The following is a 22,014-nucleotide window of genomic DNA, read 5'->3' on the forward strand; positions in this document are numbered from 1 at the left end:
TAGAACATGTAATGAATGCTCTTATGTCCATCAGCACTAAAAGTAAAGAATTTGCATCTGAAAACGGTTACAAAAAAAATTCAGAATCCAGTCGCTGCATAGGATTTTTGAATGCTTACTGGTTTTTGGAAACTGACTTGCAGTAGCACTATTTTTAGAACAATTAATAAATGAATTGCCATGCAAGTTTAAATTTGATTTTTTTAAAAATATTTGCTAATCGTCCTAGTATGAATTTTATATGTATATTTTCAGTATTCAATATTAGATGTTAGTTATGTGTTTATGGACAAGAAGTCCATGAATGTGAATTCCAACTCAATGCACATCTACAATGGACAGCAGCTGGCACAGTATCAGTGAGCAGTGATATTGGTGCCTTTTTGAGGACCACTGGTCAGTATTCAACAGGAGGGGCATGATAGCTCTCAGTCTCCATGTTGTGTGCTCCCTGTCCCCCCCACTCCACCTTACACCACTTCCTCTCCAACAACTGCCTTCTGAACTCCAGGTTCCATGTCGGTGCGATGAGAAATAGAATACTCCGTCAGAGTATGAGCCTCCCCAATCAATTTTCCTTTGCGGACTCCAGGTCAGAGCTCATACACAATGGAAGGGAGATTGACACAGCTCAGTGGTATCACAGCCTCCCAGACAAGCTTCCCTGAAGGAAAGCCAAGTCAATGAAAATAAAAATTTACAAGAGATCGAAGACTACTTAATGCATGGAAGAGAAACGCATACAAATCAAGCTTTGCCATTGCACACTACCATTATGAACGCTGAGGAGAAAATGCCAATATTGTATGGCCCAAATATGCAGATTATAAGTGTTCAGGTTGGAGAAGCTACGACGGTCTTCCAGAGCCCTTTACATTTAGAGTCCACATTAAGCAGAACTGGGGAAAGCCGAGGATACACAGTTTAATAATGGGCATGTGAGGGGATCGGAGCATGACGAATGATGAATACACATGATGTTTGCCCAGGTCAGGCGAGCTCAGGGGCCAAAGGCACACAGATTAAAACCAAGGGATTCCAAGGACTATCTAAAATACACAGAAATATGAAAAACGATCACTGGGGAAGTTAGAACACTGTGATTGAAAAAGCATGGTTTTTATGGGGTTTTAAACACAGAAACAAGTTACAGGCACACAGCCAAATACAAAATAATTAATTCAAATGCAGAGACATGTATGTACTTAAAACAGCTTCCTTGGATGACCATGTAACAATGTCACCTAAAGGTTTCCCAAAAATGACCCAATTCATAGGAGACCAGAACGCAAGGGAACCTAAAACGTCAAAGAAATAGTTACATTTAACAGAACACAGTTTTGAGGTGTTCAATGCATTGTGTGTGATACAAATATGAACAATGCCAATGCTTCCCTGGTTAAATATACAGAGATGTCAATCAAGTACTGCAGTCATGTACAAGAGATACTGAGCTTTGTACTTCTGATCAGATTATAGCATTGGGAAACAGATAGGGCTTCAGAGAGCTAGGGAGCAGCTGAGGTCCTCAGACATATAGGGAGCAGGTGTGGTCCGGAGAAAGGGAGATCTAGGGAGAGCTGAGGCCTACAAACCTCTAGGGAGCATGTGGGCTTACAACGATTTAGGGAGCAGGTGAGGCCCATAGACATCTAAGGATCAGGAAGGGTACACCAATATAGAAGGCAGGCGTGGTCACTAATGTTTTAGTCTTTGTAAAAGGAATGAGGGTATAGCCTAAAGCTCCTGGGTGATCTATAGGAGATGGGCCTATGGTACAGGTATGATCGAAGAATAAAAGTTATCAATCAGTTTTAGTCTAAGAAGCAAATGCTTTCTACAATTCGTCTATGGGGCAGGTGGGGTCTAGGGAGCACAGGAAAACAGATAGAATTGAAGGAGAATACAGTAGAGAATGGACAATAGTTATAGCTTTGGAAAGGCTATTTCATTCTCAAGCTAATTCTACTATGTAATAGATAGGCGTTTAAAGATACACTGAAAAATACACAGTCCATCACCCAAGTACCCTTCCCCAAATATTTGTAAAGGGTACGGTGGTACTAATACAAATATGAGTTTAAAATTAAAAACATAGTGACATTATACAAGTTGTTACACGCCCACGTTCTCTTTGACCCTGAACATGCCATTGGAGCACTCAAGGTTACAGAAGCACAAAGAAATGAGACTCCCTGTAGAAGCAGGTGCATGTGGTGGAATGTGGGACTGTGTTCTTGTGGTGGTTGGAAGACGGTAAAGAAGGGAATGGATACACCTGCCTGTCGCCCTTTTTTCTTTAGCCTTTTGCATAACTTCAATAAACATTAACAGTTTTCCATAATCTTTACAGATACATTAAGACCATGACAACAAAGGGTATACGCAAAAGGTACAGAGGTGGGCTTGCTAAATGAGCAGCCTCTAATGCAAAATCAGCAATCGGAAGCAGTAGATTGCTTTTTCTTTAACACTTCGTTCTCCTAAGCACCTGGACATTCTTTGTCCAGGGCCCTGATGCAGCAAGACTGGCAGGAATATTTTAATTAAGGCAGTTGGTGTGGAGAGATGATGTTTCCAAATAGGAAAATGTTGGATATTGTCATAATCTTATTCTGTATTTTCTGGGTACTTGGAGGCCAGTTGTAGAACTGTTCCCCATTGGCAGAATCATGAATTCTGTAGCACTGAAGGGTCTGTGACCACTTGTTTCGGATTAGAACGACCAAGATGCCGTTAAAACACACAGATGCTGTGCTTGTGTTTAGGTTCACGAAGACCCGAGGTAAGAGGTGTAAACTGACTCCAGTGACTAGGAAGCAAAGAACAAGTTACTTACCATTTTCAGGCGAGTACTTGAATCACAGATTCCTCACTTTAGAATACTCAACAGGGGCAAGACTGAATCAGGAAGCTTGACTTCAGCAGTGCTTTCGCGTGCCACTAAGTGCCGCTGTGCATCTCTTTTTAGGTCAGTACCGCCTCACAGGAGTGGGGCAGAGCAAAATAAAAGCGCCACCTTGCGCATCATTGTCAGTTTATTCTTCCCTTTCCCTCGCCCTGAGACGTGGAACATGTGTAAATCTTGTTACCAGTGTGATGGTCTCTAACGTTATGATGTTAAAAAGAGAACGCTCCACAGAATAGGGAGGTGGGAGGGCAATGAGAACTGCGGTTAGATAGAGTATCCACCAGAAAGAGAATTACTGAAGTAACTTGTTCTTCTGATGGATACTTCTTTTCGATTATATTCTTTTAAAGTTATAAAGGGCAAGGCTGCCCTGAGGTTTCCCAGTGCTAGAACCAATACGACACCAGCCAATCTGCAACAGAAATGGTATGGCCGAAACAAGTGGACGTTTTGTATTGAATGTATTATAAACCTTCTTCAAAAGGGGAACATCAAAGGAAAAAACCAGCCGAAACGTGTTTTGTCAATCGGGCAGTCACCCGTGACTCTTCAGGGCTGAGTGATACAAAACAGCAGGATCGTATGACCGGTGATAACTCCAATCCAGCAAGAGCTGGTTTGCGACCTCAGGGGCGGCAGTGAGTGTACCTGACCACCTGGGACCCACCTCCTTAGGAATGTAACCGAGCACTGGCGGGAGACTCCTCAGGGGAAAATTCTCGTATCTAGGATCGTAAGTGCTGCTCAAGTACCGCTCAACAAAGGGACACCAAACTGTAGGTTCTTAAGAACGGATCTTTATCTAATAAGCTCGTGAGATCTTTATGATCAGCAACATGGATACATACAAGTCGAGCAAGGGCTCCAAGAATCTTGATAGGGTTAGGGGTAGCGGGACAGCCTTTGTGGATCAGAGTCAATGTGGGTGCGGATCTGGCGCGCAGCTCTCAATCCTCGAGCCGGGGGATACGATGCGGTCTTCGGGGTCCAGCCGGACCGAAAGAGTCATTAGGAGCCGCGAGTCACTCAGCAGGGCTCAAGCAAGATGTCGGAGGTCTTAGGATCTTCGGGGGAGCCGCGAGTCACTCAGCAGGGCTCAAGCAAGGGTTCGGAGGTCTTACGATCTTCAGGGGAGCCGCGAGTCACTCAGCAGGGCTCAAGCAAGATGTCGGAGGTCTTACGATCTTCAGGGGAGCCGCGAGTCACTCAGCAGGGCTCAGGTGTTCCACAGTTGCAAGGGAGCCGTGAGCCACTCAGCAGGGTTCAGGTGGTTCGAGCAGAAGTCCTTCTCTGCCAGGGGAGCCACGACCACGTCAGCAGGGCTCTTGTCGCCCGGGGATCGAATCTGCCCGATAGTCCCAGAGCACCCCTTGTTATAGGTCGACTCCTCTTTGATGTCCAGAGTCCTCGCCGGCAGGGGTCTTAGCACCTGGGGGTCGCTTGTTGGGGTTTCCTGCCATGTGGCCCTTTGATCCTTTAACGTCAGGTTCGGGAGGAGTCCCAGACACACAGCAGGCGTGGAGCAAGCCCTCAGGGAGGCCGGAGGGGCGATTGAAACCCCTCTCTCACGAGGAGGTTGGAGGTGAGATAGAAACTGCTCCTCCTTCTCTCACTCACTGGGAGCGCTGTCCTCCAGCCGGGGTGGCGCCTCTAGGCCTAGGTCGCGCTGTGGCTGGGCGGCCATCTTAGGTGCAGGAAAGTGGGCACGCAGGCCTTGTGGGGCCGGGAAGATGGAGGGTACGGACGGGGAGGCCCAGGGTCGGTGTGTTTCATGGAAGGAAGGGTTGGCTAGGCCGGGGTACCCCGGGGTGGGGTGTGGTGCGGGGGTTAGGGTGTGTCGCTACTACGGGTCAGGGAGGGCCATGCCACGAGGCCGGGTCTAACACTTCTGCTTTATGGGGAAGGGCGTATGTCGGCAAGGATGACATCCATCAACCCAGGCAGCATGTAAAATCCAGTGAGCTGACATTGTTCAATCTTTACACATGAAGGTGTAGACTGTGCAGATTCAGGTGGAGGACCCTGCCCTGCTGTTGCAGCAGAAGACCCTCCTGAAGTGGTTGCCTGTTCGGAGGACAGATGCTCATGCTCAGAAGGTCCAGGTAGCACACTCCCCTGGCCCAAAACAGAGCCACTGGAATGTTTTGGGCCCAGTAATTTCTGATCTTTTTAAAAACCCAGGGCAGGAGAGGATAGGGTGAGAAGGCGTAAAGGAGTGCTGTGTTTCATTCTAGCCAAAATGCATCTCCTAATGAGTGTTCTTGAGGAAACTCCAGTGAGCCAAACTTTCAACTTTGTGCATTCCCAAAGGTGGCAAAAAGATCTAGCTAGAGATCTCCCCGCTGTTAACAGATGTCTTGCGCCACCTCGTGTTGTAGACGCCACTCATTATCTGGCAGACACTGCCTGGTCAACTTGCTTCCTCCGACATTCAGGGACCTAGGTAGGTTGTTCATAAAAAGGAAAATGTGCTGGTGCTCCAACCAAGTAGAGAAACACACCGAGCCTCGTGGTACAGGACCCAGGATCCCACGTCACCAGGTTTGTTACAATACCACATGGTGGGGGGGGTTGTCCGACAGAATCCACACTAGCCTCCCCGTGATGGACGCAAGTCCTTCAGTCTGTTGGAGTTGTGGGCAATTTGTCTGGCTTTGATGTGTAGCCAACCTTCTATTGGAAGCCAAAGACCTCTGATGTCTACCTCCCTAGCTCAGCGGGGACGCCTCTGGTTGGTGAAAAAAGAGAGGCATGCCACTGAACCAATTACGGTCAACCAGCTACCACAGTAGATCATGACCTGTCACCTATGAAATCTGGATCACATCTATCAGATCTCCTCGATGATGGAACCACTGGAACTTCAGATTCTATACTAGAACCTGCATATGCCCCCTGTTGTAACTTACAAGGAGTTTGCTGGAGGCTGAGGGGTAAGAAGTCTCAGAACTGCACACTATTTGATCAAAGACGGAGGCGGAAACATCGGAATCAAAGGGTGTTGCTGTTGCAGCAGAGAAGGGAAGAGGCCCAGAACAGCTCTGCATCCAAGAACGCTACAATGAACGGAAGTCTCTGAGAAGGAGTCAGGTGTGACTTCAGCTCATTGACAGTGAACACCAACAATGTAAGAAGGTTGGTCATCATCTGGAGGTGGTCTACAATAGACTGTGGAAAGCCTGACTTTAGCAGCTAATCATCAAGGTAGGGGAAGGCTGAAATCCCCAAACCTCCGAAGATGGGCCATGACCAACACAATCCTCTTTGTGAAAACCAAGGCCAAAAGAGAGCACAAACTAAGAATGCAACTGGTCTATCTTCAACCGCAGGTAATAGCTGTGATAATGCATGATAGGTATATTAAAATACACATGCTGAACCAGTACCAATAGTGACATGGAAGGGCCTGGTGCAGGACTTGAAAGCCAAAGTGGAAGCTTCTTCTTTTCTTTTCAGTGAGTATAGTACTCAGAAGGATCAGTTGATGGAAACCCAACCAGGTGCCTCTTCAGTCCCTGGGGCCTTCAAAGGTGTGCCAGAGGGAGCCAGAAGCACACCACAAATCTTTAGCAAGGCCTCCATTAAGACATTATTCTGCTGCGGTATTACCCATGGCACAGGAAATTTGGGGTTGACCAGGATCAGGAGAGGAATTTGCTCCTAACCGACCACCAGCTATCCAATCATCAGCTATCACATCTTCAGCTTAATAAAAAGCCTGCCATTTAGCTTAATTTAAGTCTCTGGACCACGATAATTTAACATCTTTAAACCGGCTGCTAATAAAGGCCAGAGTGGAATTTAAGATTTTTACACAAGTTCATAAACGCATACAGCCACATATATGTTCATAAAAATCATTTATAATGACAAAATTGGAAAGTGTGAATGAAAAGCAAATCTGAGATTGAAAGGCAGCTCATTCAAAAAGACAGAGCTTGGAGAGAGTTTTTTCAGAGCACAAATCTTTAATTCAGGAGCCAGTTCTTAAGGAAAGTGAGAGAATATTTAGATTTCTTCTGGCGCAGTTTTGAAATTTGGGCCAGCAGAGAGCCCATACACCCTCTACTATGCTTCCTTGAGGGGAACGGAGGAGAGGGAATGACTATGGGGTGCTTTGGGTGGTACCTGATGCCTACACACGCCTTCTGGTGGCTCAGTGGACGAAGGCAGCCACTGCAGGGGCCTGTGTTCGACCTCTTGGTCACAGGTTCAAATCCCATTAAGTCCACTCAGCCTTTCATCCATTTGAGGTCGATAAAATAAGTACCATTGAGTTGGGTAACAATAAACATCTGTTATTCAGCGCCAGGACACCTTCGGGTAATCCTGCGCTTTACAAATACACCGGTTATGTTACGTTCACCCCAAACTATTGCTTTTTTAAGATAGTCGTGATGTCTAGTAGGCTTTCTGTTTCCCTGGGTCAGAAATATTGGAGTTGAATCACCCAAGTTGCATGGGGTGCAGAAAGACGGATGTCCAGGGGGTAGGGGAGCAGCCCAATCCCAGGTCGGGCCATCCCAGGACCCATTCCTTTTCTCACTTTGTTCTATGATAGTCTGGTGGCCTTTCTATCAACCCAGGGGCTAATCGGCTAATCGACTAAAAGAAAATATTCTTTAAAAAGATATAGAATGAGGGGCCGACCTATGCTGGCTTTGGGTGCTCCCAACAACTCCCCCTGTCTCAGAGTGTCTTTTGGCCCACTTATGGACAAATTAGGGAATTTCCCTCCAATACGTCCACTCTAGGGGGCCAGGAATCACCAAGATCACTAGGAACAACAAGTGAGAAAAGGATTGGGGTACTGTGCCAGACCGTATTGTCTCAGGGAACCAACCACAAAGACCAGATACTTACTCTGTGAGGAATGCATGTCACTATATTCAAAGAACTCCCAACCTCTTCATTTCTAATGAGGTATGGCTGCAGTATTTAGGCTTTGAGTCAGCTTGAACTCAAGGACCCCTACCAACCCTAGACATTTCTAAAAATTAAAGATCCAGTGTATTCTAGGGTGCACACACAGAGCCCAACACACACACACAGAGCCCAACACACACACACACAGAGCCACACACACAGAGCCTCACACAGGGGAGTCTCCTTATTTTCAAATGGGTTATTCGAGGCCCCAACCAACTCCCATCCTTTGCTTCCCTCAGTTTAGGTCAGCCACACGCCCATCTCTGCCCAGTAACTCCCCAGAGAACAGAGGCAAGAAAAATCAATCACAAGCAGGGAACAGAGGCAAGAAAAAAACGATAACAAGCAGGGAACAGAGGCAAGAAAAGAGAGCACAAGCAGGGAACAGAGGCAAGAAAAGCGAGCACAAGCAGGGAACAGAGGCAAGAAAAGCGAGCACAAGCAGGGAACAGAGGCAAGAAAATCGAGCACAAGCAGGGAACAGAGGTAAGAAAAACGAAAAATACCAGCCGGCTTCCCGCTGCTGCTGCCCCTCCTTCTCTGCTGGTGCCTGGGCCCGCTGTGAGGCTACGTTGGTGCTGGCGATGCCCGCACTGGCTTGGCTGGCGCTGGGCAGCCGGCGCGGGACGGAGCACCCCATTGACCCCCGGGCCGTGCGGTCTTCATCACGGGCTGTGACTCCGGCTTCCGGAGCCTGCTCGCACACCGGCTGCGGCTCCTCAGCACTCTCCCCTGGAAGGCATGAGGGGGTCCCGAATCCTGGGGGCTCGGGTGAGACAACATGCTGCATGCTTTTCCGCAAATGGGGCACCTTCAAGGGCCGAGTTCCCTCCCCCGCATGTACCTTTCTGGAGGGCTCTACACTTGCCCGATCCGTCCCGCCTCCACAGCCTCCCAGGGGATGGGGGGGGTCGCCGCAGTGTCTCACAGCTCGCCAATCATCATGGCGGGCCGCTCACCCCTACCGCTGCGGTGGAACATCAGGTGGCAGGTCCCGTCAGGCGCTGGAAGCGGTGATGTCTCCGCGCCGAGGTCTCCTCTCGGCTAACGGACCGATGCAGCCGAGAGGGCAGCAGCCGCCATCTTCGCTCGTTCTGCGGCCTCCCCAGCAGGATCTCCGCTCAGCTCTCAGGGGTGCTCACCAAGGACGAGCACAGATTCCCGGCCTGCTCCAACTTTGGCGGGTGGGCTCAGACGTGGAGCGGAGCACGCTCAGCAGCAGTGGCTGAGAGGCGGGCGGGAAACCAAGCAGCAGAGGTCCGTGGCGAAGCGAGCGCATGGACAGCGGCCACTTCAGGTAAAGCCTATGCGCGTGTGGAGGCAAAAGGGCCGTCACTAGAGGGCAGATACTTACCCTCGGTAGATGGCAGCAAAGCGAGCACCGGCAGGTAAGCGTACCACGCCATGACACCACCATGTTTCTCCAAATGGCTCGGAGAAACGCCCCGTCATTTTCCGACTGGGGGGCGTGTTTTTCTTTCTCTCCTCTTCCGATTGGCTGGAATGTAAAATTCTAGCCAATGGGAAGAAGAGAGAAAGAACCTAAAAAACACACCCCCGAATCCAAAAAGGACGGGACTTAAATGGACAGACGCCCCTCTTCTCCAATGGCTGGCCCCTGTTTAGGAAGCCAGCCAATGGAGAAGAGAGGCAGGCTTCAGCCCCATACTCTAAAACATAAAATCTCGCCAGCGAGACTGCATAAGCGCAGCCTACGCAGGCCGAGACCTAAAAATGACTTATAACTGGGGGATTCAGTACTTTAAAGGTTTAAATCCAAATTCAGACTGAAGGGAAGAAGACAAAACCGCTTTCTTACCAAAAGAGTAAGGTTTCTTCGACCAGGTAGGTGATGCACCAAACGGAGAAGTAGTATATTCTGCATTAACTGCTTTTATTAATCTTTGACAGAAAGCGCTCTTAACATTTAATTGCAATATGTATTCATCTAAATAAGATGTCACTTATTTCTTTAAATATACAAAGTTCTCTTTTAAAGGCATGTGCAGGATTCTACGGTGCGTGTATTTGTAAAGTACTCTATCACCTGGGAGCGTATCCTGGAGCTGAGCAGGAGCGGAGCAAGTGTATTTACTATCCTGCCTGTGGGCCATTCAAACAACCAGGTCTTCAGCTAACTGCGGAACTCCAGAAGTGACGTGGAGGCTTTAATGTGTAGTGGGTAGGTCATTTCACACTTTAGGAGTGATGTACAAGGCTCAGCCTGCGTATCTTTTTTTAGTGTTGTTTAGGATGTGTGCATGTAGGAGTCCAGCAGAGCAGAGTTGTCTGTTTTTTTTTAAGGAGAAGCAACTGGTAGGGTAGGCAGGTAGTGCTCAACTTGTAAAAGAATGAGTGCCAGTGCCCAGGCCTGTACTAAGAATCCAAGGCCAGTGAAACTGAATGTCAGAACCTCGAATACTAAGGTTGTCAGTCATAAATCCACCTCAAACCTCTTTAATCAATTACCAGACACTCCCTGTTCATTTATCTCACTCGTGCAGGTTCTTGTTTTCTCCCTTCGTGTCAGGGTTTCCATCTTTCTCTTGCTCAGACTTTCCATTTTGTGCGTTTTTTCCTCTCTTGAACTTGTAATTGTCTGATGCCAAAAAATAAGTGCTGGTCCCCAAAAATGAGTGCGGGTGGCCCCCAACGGTAACCACTGGCTGAAATTAAGCGGTATAGGAAGGCCTATGTTGTGTAGTGCCTTGAATGTGTGTGTGAGGACAATTATACCAAGTAGAATGATTTTATACCAGTCAGCTTTTGATCTTATAGGGAATTATTATATTATTGGTATTATATTGATAGAAGCTAAAATAACCATTTTACCAATCATGATTTCTTCCTTGCCTAAATGGCAAATATCATAAGATGTTGCCGGGGTCCTTGGAGTACCATCCCAAATAAACAGGAAGCGGCTTACCCGGAGCGTCGTTTTCCTCCTCTGGCGGGCATCGGTCCAGCCATCCTCACCTGCCCTGCGGCCATTGAAGCGATGGGCAGATTCACTGATCCAGATACATCTGTAGTCATTTCTAGAGAAAAGAGAAAACGTCACAGATCAAATGCAATAGCATAGTATATGGTTGACAGCATCTGTCAATGGAATATCATGGCATACACATGACATAATACCTATAAACTAAGGGCAATAAAAATGTTTCATACAATCTTGTAGACACAAAAACAGAACTAAAACAGACTCTCAAGAGACTTTATTCAGTACTCAGCAATCATAAATATTTGTTCTACATTATCAAAAATAGACAAACTAACAACAATCACAACTAGAAAGAACTATCATCACAGGGTAAACCACTTACAAATGCATTACACAGTGGCTAGAGAAAATAGACCGATAATAAGGATTTGTTCACCTCTGTCTACTAAAGAACACAGCATTAACAGTCACAAGTTCCACACGGATAAATAAAACCACAGTAATGATATTTTCCACAGTATCTTTTGAATAATTTGTAGTATTGACTACAGCACCTGTCAAAGACAAACCGAGAAAACTACACTTTTAAGAGTATTACTAAGATGTCCCACCAGCAATAGTTATACAACATCTATTGAAGATGGATCAGCAATACCTACAACTTAACAAAAATGCTCCGGTAAAAACCTTGCATCCCATAACATCAGACTTATTAAATGTACTCCACTGGCCAAGGCCCACACCCACACTATAAACAAATAGCCAAAAGGCACAATGAAAATGAAACTGCAATAGGAATACATTTGACTTTCACATATCCATTGTAGATATGAAACAGATAACTGCACGTTCGGCCGAATGCACAGAGGAAAATGTTACTTTCCTTTGGTAGCTATACTTCTGGTGAATAATAAATGTTCCTGCATAGCTTTCTCTTGGACCAACTGCCCAGAGTCTGGGCCTAATGAGTGCACTTTGCAATGGTGACAAAACTGTAGAGAGCAAGTAAACAAGACAAAGGCTGTCCTTCTATAAACTGCAGCGCCCAGTGCAGCAGACTGTACCTTGTCTGCCTGTCAGATTATAGATCATACACAATGATGGAAAAGCAATACACACTATTGTCTAGATACATCTATCGCAATACCGAGGATTTAGCATTTCGTACCCGGGGGTGTTCCAAGCCAGACGAAGGGGAATAATCCAACATGAATCCTTCAGAACAGTGGTCGTTAGTTACGAAGAACACAATAAAGAACATCTTCTCACTTTCTGCAAGGAAAACATCAAATATAGACCATCTCCAGTACAAATAGATCATCTAAATTCGAAGAGAACGTTTGCTACAGTTCAGATGCTGTCAAATTAGTATGTTCCTGTAAGAAAAGCCCAACAATTAGTGCCCACAGTTACAACGAATAATGTAGCACTCTTGTTGCAGATTACACAGTGCATGAAAGGCGGAGACAACATTCCGGGGCAACCCACCAAGAGCCACCATTCACTCAATCCTGCATCCCAGAAACGTCTTCAAGACCATTTCATCAGAGTAATTCTGCAACACAAGCACAGGAGCTATGAATCATATATACACACACACACACACACACATACATGTATACATCAAACATACATACAAACACACACACACACGTGACCCGCTCCGATCAGCTACTGTCTTGAAAGTTTCGGGGTGATTTGTCAAGCGGGAGCCGAGAAAAAAGGGTGGGCCCAAAACGCGTTTTCGTCGTGTTATTTTCCATAGGAAATTTTAGACAAAGGTACAGCCCGAACCGCTGAACGGAATTACACCAAATTTGGCAAAAAGGTAGCGCTTGGTTCAGAAAGCGACCTTTTTTTAAATAGTGTAAATTCGTTCAGTAGTTCCCGAGAGATTAGAAAAATAAAACGTTCCGATATCTATGGCCGGAGTGGGTTTGCAAACCCTCCTGGGCACGAGCTTCACTCTGATTGGCTGCCAAAACGGGAAGTGTTTGCAACCATCTTGTGACTCTGTAGAACCGAGTCACAAGAAAACAGTGAAAGAAAAGATGAAAAACAAGAAAAGTGAGCAGGGTAGAAACACCCTGACCCCCTAGGCCTGCTCAGGGGGTCCCACACGGACCCCCAGGGCCCAAAACATTTTTTTTAAAATAATCTAGGCAGAATTCGTGCTGGAGCCACGAATCCCGCAGAAATTATGAAAAAAATGAGGTGCGGGCTCCCGCGCTTCATTTTAATGAGGGCCCCCGGGTGGGCCAGGTCCCTGGGGCTTGTCCCAAAAAATAATAGCGGGGGCCACCGCAGCCCCGGGGACCGCCACCTCCCCGGAGCTTATTAAAATAATGAGGGGGGGGACCCTCGCGGGCCACCCACAAGCCCTGGAGACCACCACCACCCTGGGGATTCTATGAATCTTGATTGGGGGCCTTGCAGCCCCCCTAAGCCCCGGGGACCACCACCTGCTTTGAAAATTTGAAACTGAAGGGAGGGGGGCCGTGTGGCCCACCTCCAGGAGCCCTTAATGGCCCAGGGGACCGCCACTCCCCAAGGCCGGCTTCTGCAGTGTCCCGGGGTGCTCACCCAGGGCACTGCTGTTTGCTCTGGCAGGGCGGGAGCCCTGCCACAACAAACTCTGCTTTCGATTTTAGAAGCGAAAGCAGGTTTCCTGCTCTCGCTTCCAAAATCCAAAGCAGATTGCTTTCCCACAAGGGGAGCTGCATGTCAGCAGCTCCCCGTGTGGAAAAGCAATGCCGGCTCCCGCAGGAGGCGGGAAGGCAGCAGGAAAAGGGAAGGGCCGGCCCCGGGGGAATGGGGTCCTGGGACCAGAAGTGGCACAGGAGGGGGGCCACATGACCCCCTTCAACATTGAAAAAATAAAATAAAGAGGCATAGCCCCAGGGGATGTGGTCCCCGGGGCCACTAGAGGCCTAAGGAGGGGGCCACGCAACCCCCTCTTTAAAAATAAAAAAATAACAAGCATTTGCAATGCAATAGGTCTCGCATTTACGCTACTTTGAGCTATTCAGAAAAGGGGGTGGTGATGAACAGAGTGTCTGAATTAAGCAGACCACTCTTACCCAGTCAAGAGATCAGGGCTTGATCCATCACCGTTATTTAGCTCACTGCATCACCCCAGCTCAGAACCTGGCTATATGCAAATTAGTCTGACCCAGTGCCTCATGGGAACAGGGCAGGCCAAACTACCAAGCCAATTCTTCACCGGAAAGGAGACAAGCTTCCGGGGACCGGTTTCTGGCATTTCAGCCGTCGTCGGCCCGGCTTGCTTGAATCCTGGTGGTGCAGTGAGCAAGGGACTCATGTCTGAGTATACCCTGCCACACTTGTGGTGGCCAAAAACGATTCAGAAAAGGGGGTGGTGATGAACAGTGTCTCTGAATTAAGCAGACCACTCTTACCCAGTCAAGAGATCAGGGCTTGATCCATCACCGTTATTTAGCTCACTGCATCACCCCAGCTCAGAATCTGGCTATATGCAAATTAGCTACTGCACACAGTGAAAGACTGTGCTCGGATCTTCCACTGACAGCACTATTCTCCGTTGTCAAGGGATTGACCTCAGGCTTCCCTCCAGGGTGCGATAATTCCCTCCTGCGATTCCAGACCCCTTGTCCCCCCCCCCCCCTTTTCCCTGTCTTGATAAAGACCCGCCGTGACCACCAACTGGGGCACTTAAGGGCCGAAACGTCGACGCATAACATTGGTCAAGAAACCTCCGGGAACAGGCGCAATAACCATCTGTGTCCTTGGAGCACTCATTCAGAACTCTGACCGCCAAAATCAAAGACTTTGTATCCAAACCCCCCCCCCCCCCCCAACCTCTCACTTACCCATGTACAATACTGTATAGATTTGTAAATAAGTGTCACTTAATTTGTTTCACTATTCACTGTATTCACCAACAGTCACTCTTCACATGTTTTGAACTGTTATTGAATTTGAATGAAGAAATTCCAGTGCATTACAATGGTGACTTTTTCATACATAAAAACCTTGAACTAAATCTGTTCTCAGAGAGGTGTATTTGAATGTAATTGATTATCATTCTTCTCAATAATTTATGAGCTAACACAGCCTGTACTTAAAGTAATTTGTTTAGCCACCCGACAGAACCACTTTTTGTTTAATAAAACAGAACAGAGACACAAACCTGAAGACATCCTGACAGAGGTAGAGATTAGCTCACACAATGAGAACATATACAGGCAATGGAGAAAGTAACAAATTACCCAGCAGGCCAGTCAAATCTGGTGAAAAGTATGTGGAGTGCCAGATTTATACTGACACAAATCACTGTGCACCAGCCCTACCTGCCTATAAGATAACAAGCCTTTTCAAAAATCAACCCCTTTCCAAGCAGGTTTCCCCTCAAATACAAGATGCCAGGTGCACAGAGGCAGAATGCTGAATACAAGACATCCTCTCCATAGAAGGTGAGGGGCGGGGAAATGTAATGCTGTTTGTGTGATCTTGGAGAGGTTCTACACAGTCCAAACTAAGCGTCTTTCATACACACAGATCAACTACACATAGAACGTACCACTCAAAGTAACATAAAAGCATGCATACACACACACACACACACACACAAACAGAAACAATAACACAAACACCTAAACACACACTTTGAAACGCAGACTTAGTCACACACACCCAGACTCAAGCATGCACAATTACATGTATACCTCAGCACCCACGTAAAAATAACAAACCCAATATATCCATGTCTTCATCAAGTGTTTTTCTGTTTCATCATTCTCCTGCCGCTGCGGTCTATCATCATGTCACTCTCCCTCCTTGCCCCTCTCCTCTCTCTTTCTTCCCTTTCTCTCTCGATCACTATCTCTTCTCTGTAAGTGCTGCGAGCCACGATCGCTGGACATCCTCACAGCCCTGTGCCGGCTCTCCCAGAAATCATCGCGGCCACCGCACACTTCCCGAGGTGGATTGTAGATGGTACAGCCAGTAACTGCAAGGATGTATGCGTCAAAAACACAAAGATAATTTTGAATTCTTGTAAATGCGAACTCGACAAAACTCAACTGACCAACCTAAAGCGATAATGGGCAAGCAGTAGCTATTTCATTGTTTTATTGTGCAGCGATGGGATATTTATCTGATCCGTATTCTGTTCCTCTAAACACAAATGCCACTTAATGAAACCTGCTGCAATGGAGCAGTACATTACCTATCCAGATCACAGTCGAACGTTTGTACATCCATCAAAGGAATCTGGGGGATTAATAAAAAAGAAAAAAAAAAACACAAGGCTAATGTACCGAAACATGGCTATGACGGGTTAAATAATTCCTGGAGAAAAAGGTGTGAAGCCTAAACAAGCGCTCGCCAGACGGCGACTTTCCTCTATTCTGCCGTCCCACTTGGACGGACTGCCGTGACTTCCAGCTGGCGTAAAAGGTTTATTATCTTTTTTAGGGGGCCATCTGTTTGGACCCATAAAGATAACAAACCTTTTACGCCAGCAGGAAGTCAGGGCAGTCCGTCCAAGTGGGACAGCAGAAAGAGAGAAAACTGTACATCACCGCAAGCTCTTTCCCAATGGCCGGCTACCGTTTAGCCTAAACGGTGACGCCGGCCAATGGGAAAGAGGGGTGGGGCTTAAAGACCGCTAGTGTAAGCTACCCAAGATCATAAAATCTCGTGACCGAGACTGCGTATGTGCGCAGTCCACGCCACGACACCTAAAAAATAAAAATGTGGCCATGCCCCGGGGGATGGCGTCCCCAGGGCCGAAATTGGCTTTGCAGTTTTATTTTTTTTTAATTAAGAAAAAATAAAAGAGCAGGCCCTGGGGGATGGGATCCCCAGGGCCCCAATTAATGTAAAAGAAGGGGGGGGGCACACAGCCCCCCTTGTAAAATAAAATAAAAGCCGGCTTGCAGTGGAGGCCTCTGAGCCTGCCAGCAGGCAGGTCGCCCCCAACGCCACACGGTCCTCCCGAGGCACTACCCCGCTGAGTGACTCGCTGTCTCCAGAGTAAGCTCTCTGTGCCCTGATTACTGTTTCGTTTGTTTCTCATTTGCCCTGTGACCCCTCTCCCAGTTTTCTTCTGTGCCCCTGATTATGGTTTCATTTGTGCTTCGTTTTGCCCTGTAACCCCTCCCTTCGTTTTCTTCTGTGCCCCTGATCACGGTTTCGTTTGTGCTTCGTTTTTGACCTGTGACCCCTCTACCCGTTTTCTTCTGTGCCCCTGATCACTGTTTTGTTTGTGCCTAGTTCTTCCTGTGTCTCCCTCCGTACCAGCTTCTCCCGCCGCTGCGTCCCTGCGCCCCCGCCCCCCGCTGTCCCCATTCGCCACCCCGCTCCCGCTTCCCAGCTGCTCCTCCCTCCCACAGCCCCTCATATGGAGGCCACGCAGCGGACGCGCGCAGCGAGCGTGCCGCTGGCGTGCCGAAGGCGCGCCTAAGGCAAGCCAGTCTGCGCCCGTCCGCGCCTGGACCGTGCCCAGTGCCAGGACCCCTGGCCCCCGTCGGAGCCAAGGACCTCGACTGAGATACGACTTCGCAGCCCTCCACAACGGACAAACACCCGCCTTCTACCGAGCCACCCCGAAGCGAACCCACGGACCCTTCACCTGTCAAGCCTGCAAATACACCTGCCACCGAACCTGCAGACCACCCACCGGACCTCGCAACAACAACAACAACCACCTCAAGTGCATCCTCCTCAACACACGCTCCGTCCACAGGCACGCCGTCGAACTGAGGGACCTCCTGGACACAACAGCACCAGACGTAGCCTTCCTCACGGAAACCTGGATGAACGCCTCCTCGGCCCCCGACATCGCCATAGCCATTCCGGACGGCTACAAGATCACCCGGAAGGACCGCGTCAACCAAACCGGAGGAGGAATCGCCATCGTCTACAGGAACACCATCAACGTCACAACCTTCACAGAAGACACACTCTCCGTCGCTGAACACCTACACTTCCAGATTCAAACCGACCCCAAGACCACCCTAAGAGGAACACTCATCTACAGACCCCCGGGCCCACGCACACAATTCAGAGAAACCATCGTCTACTTCATCAGCTCGCACGCCCTAGCCTCCCCCTTGGGGACCTGAACTTCCACCTGGAGAACAACAGTGACAACAACACCACCGCCCTGCTCGACAACCTCGACAACCTCGGACTCAAACAACTGGTAAACACCCCTACCCACATCGCTGGCCACACGCTCGACCCCATCTTCTCCGCCAGCACCCACATCTCCTTCAGCCACTCCTCTGGGCTACACTAGACCGACCACAGATGCATCCACTTTACCTTCAAAAAGAATACATCCCACCACAGCACGCAACAAATCCCCCGCAGATGCTGGAGCAAAATCACCACAGACCAGCTCCTCTCATCGCTGAGCCAGAACCCACCAACAAACTCCGACGAAACAAACGACGCAGCCCACAACCTCGCACAGTGGATCACCAACTGCGCCGACAACCTCGCACCACTGAAGAACCCCCAGGCATGATAAACAACAGGAAAACCTCATGGTTCACAGACGCCCTCAAAGAAGCACTGCCGAACCCTCAAAAAAACCTGGCGCCACGAACGAACTACAGACAACATGACCGCCCTCAAGATCGCCACCCGCGAACACCACCAGCTTATCCACACCAGCAAAAGGACATCATTCAAAGAGCGACTAAACAACAACACCCACAACAGCAAGAAACTCTTCAACATTGCAAAGAGCTCTCTAACCCCAGCGCGAGCAACGACGACATCATACCGTCACAAGAACTCTGCAACTCCCTCGCCACGTTCTTCCACTGAACGATTGCAGACATACACAACAGCTTCGGACCCCAGACTCCACCTCCAGTCACCAAACCAGCAACCCCCACCACCACCCTCAGCGCCTGGACCCCCATCACCACTGAAGACACCACCAACGTCATGAACACCATCCACTCCGGCTCCCCCTCCGACCCATGCCCCATCACATCTTCAACAAAGCCGACACCATCATCGCACCCCATCTCCGGAACGTCATAAACATCTTGCTCGTGTCTGCCACCTTCCCCGAGAGCTGGAAGCACGCGGAAATCAACGCCCTCCTGAAGAAACCCACAGCGGACCCCAAGGACCTCAAGAACTTCCGCCCCATCTCTCTTCTTCCCTTCCAGGGCAAAGTAATCGAGAAGACAGTAAATAAACAGCTGACTGACTGCCTTCCTCGAGGCAAACAACTCACTCGACCCATCCCAGTCCGGATTTTGAGCCAACCACAGCACCGAGACGGCCCTCATTGCAGCCACCGACGACATCAGGACCCTGATGGACAAGGGAGAAACAACCGCCCTCATCCTCCTAGACCTCTCGGCAGCCTTCGACACCGTCTGCCATTGCACCCTAACAACCCGCCTCTTCAACACTGGGATCCAAGGAAAGGCCCTTGACTGGATCACCTCGTTCCTCGCCGACAGAACCCATAGAGTCCGTCTCCTTCCCTTCCGCTCAGAAGCCACCGCAATCATCTGCGGCGTACCCAAAGGCTCCTCGCTCAGCCCAACCCTCTTCAATATCTACGTGACCCCCCCCTCGCAGCCATCGCACGCAAACACAACATCAACATCATCTCCTACACCGACGACACCCAGCTGATACTCTCCCTCACCAAAGACCCAGTCACCGCCAAAACCAACCTACAGGAAGGGATGAAGTACGTGGCAGAATGGATGAAGCTCTGCCGCCTGAAGCTGAACTCAGACAAGACTGAGGTCTTCATCCTCGGACAATCCCCATCCGCCTGGGACTACTCTTGGTGGCCCTCAGCAATGGGTTCCGCGCCGACACCCGCGGACCACACACGCAACCTGGGATTCATCCTGGACTCTTCCCTCACGATGACCAAACAAGTCAACGCCGTCTTGTCATCATGTTGCCACACCCTGCGCATGCTCCGAAAGATCTTCAGGTGGATCCCCACCGAAACCAGGAAAACAGTTACCCAGGCCCTCGTCACCAGCCGACTGGACTACGGAAACGCCCTTTACGCAGGAACCACTGCCAAACTTTAGAAACGACTACAATGCATACAGAACGCCTCCAAACGACTCATCCTCGACATCCCTCGCCACAGCCACATATCCGGACACCTGAGAAACCTGCACTGGCTCCCCGTCAACAAGAGGATCACATTCAGGCTCCTCACCCACGCAGACAAAGCGCTCCACGACATTTGCCCAGAATACCTCAACAGCCGACTCTCGTTCTACGCTCCCACCCGCCAGCTCCGCTCAGCCGGCCTCGCCCTCGCCCCACGTATCCGCAGAACTACAACGGGAGGAAGATCGCTCTCCTACCTGGCCGCCAAGACATGGAACTCCCTTCCCACACACCTACGACTGACCCAGGACCAGCTCACATTCAGGAGGCACCTCAAGACCTGGCTATTCAAGCAGTGACAGCACCCCCCTTCCCTCCAGCGCCTTGAGACCCTCACTGGTGAGTAGCGCGCTCCATAAATGTTATTGATTGATTGATTGGAGGCCCTGCCCTCTCACTGCAGCACTCGGCAAATGCACCCCCTTGCGTGTTGTAAGTTGGGAATTAATTCCCCTTGAATACTGAGGGGCCCACCAGGTACCTCCAGTATGCGCCACAGACCTGCGTTGCAGGGAGGTGTAAAAAGAAGTTAGCAATACTGCTGTGTGGGTCTTACTGGTGGTAATAAGAGGGGTAGTTCGGCGCCCAAGGTTGATGTTGGGGGCTAACTACTCTTCCGGTTACCTCCAGTAATTCCGACACAGTGGGATTGCTAAGAGGTGTTTGAAGGCCACGCTCACCATTCTCCACCACTCTGCAAACGCGAATGCTATGTTATAGTTAGAAATTAGCATTTTAAAAACCTTAGAAATTCACTGAAAAAACCATAAGTTTCAGGTACGTTATAGTTTGTTGGACATTTCACTTTTACAAAACCAGAGAAATTATTCCTATATTTAATCTTTAATGTTTGAACTTTTAGGATATCTTTTATGTATTTATGTATGATGTATGAAATATCCGTACTACTGTAGCACTTTACAAACACTACTAATTATATGAGGATCTCTTACAAATGGCTTATAGACAAGCAAATATATTGGGGGTATATTGGAAAGCTAGTTGCTTTATCAGGTCATGTCTTCCTGCCTTTTTGTTTAATGGGTATTTACACTTCTATACTTCTTTATGTCACACACTAGGAAGTGGGGATCCACTGCTAGGTGTCATTTTCATTACAGCAACAGATCTGTATATGTGCAATACTCAAGATATGATTGCATCTTTATTGACAACAAAGGAAAATGAATATTGTATTTAACATAGTGATATACGAGATATCTGTGATGTTAGAAGCAGAGAATTTTTTAGAAATCTTAAATAATTCACTTTGCACTTTAGCACATTATTTGCACTTTTTTGCACAATGTTTTTTTTAGTCCACGTGAGCCAAATTGGTGTATATATATATACCTATTTAAAGCCTCTCATCAAGCTACCGCATATAAAATTTGAGGAGGTACATTCATTTTCTCTCTCACAGTTACACTATTACAGTGCGAATTTTATATGTTATCTGATAATATTATGATTATCGTCATGAAATGTATTTGAAAAGTATAATGTATGGTTGCCTGTTAGATGAAGAATATGTCTTCTTGCTCTATTAATGAGCCGATCACGTGGGATCTCTGTAAAACATGCACTGTCACTTTAAATAGCACTCTTTGAGCAACACCCATTGTCGAGTGAGCAAGCGGCTGTGTGCTTCGAAACGAGTCTTGGCATAAGGGAATAAATCAACCTTGAAGCACTTACTTGGGCCTGTGTCCAAATTGTGGCAAGCGGCGCTCAGCATCCAGGCAGCGCGAGTCGGATTTTGGAAAGGATATATATATATATATATACACATATATATATATACACACACATATATATATATATATATATACACACATATATATATATACACACATATATATATATACACACATATATATATATACACATATATATATATACACATATATATATACACATATATATATACACATATATATATACACATATATATATATACACATATATATATATACACATATATATATACACATATATATATACACATATATATATATACACATATATATATACACACATATATATATACACATATATATATACACATATATAT

The 22,014-nt window shown here is 47.8% G+C and overlaps 1 protein-coding gene across 8 annotated transcripts in view; it reads right to left on the reverse strand.

Annotated features, from left to right (window-relative positions):
- The window catches only part of ARNT2 (aryl hydrocarbon receptor nuclear translocator 2), a 916,564-nt gene that overhangs the window by 783,507 nt on the left and 111,043 nt on the right, over positions 1 to 22,014 (reverse strand). For all 8 annotated transcript variants that reach the window (XM_086957884.1, XM_086957885.1, XM_086957883.1 and 5 more), the window contains exon 3: positions 10,767 to 10,878. In XM_086957884.1, the coding sequence (XP_086814010.1) occupies positions 10,767 to 10,878 (112 nt within the window). The remainder of the gene's footprint in view (positions 1 to 10,766; positions 10,879 to 22,014) is intronic.

This window comes from Lissotriton vulgaris, chromosome 2_1 (assembly GCF_964263255.1).
Source record: "Lissotriton vulgaris chromosome 2_1, aLisVul1.2, whole genome shotgun sequence".
Classification (NCBI taxonomy): domain Eukaryota; kingdom Metazoa; phylum Chordata; class Amphibia; order Caudata; family Salamandridae; genus Lissotriton; species Lissotriton vulgaris.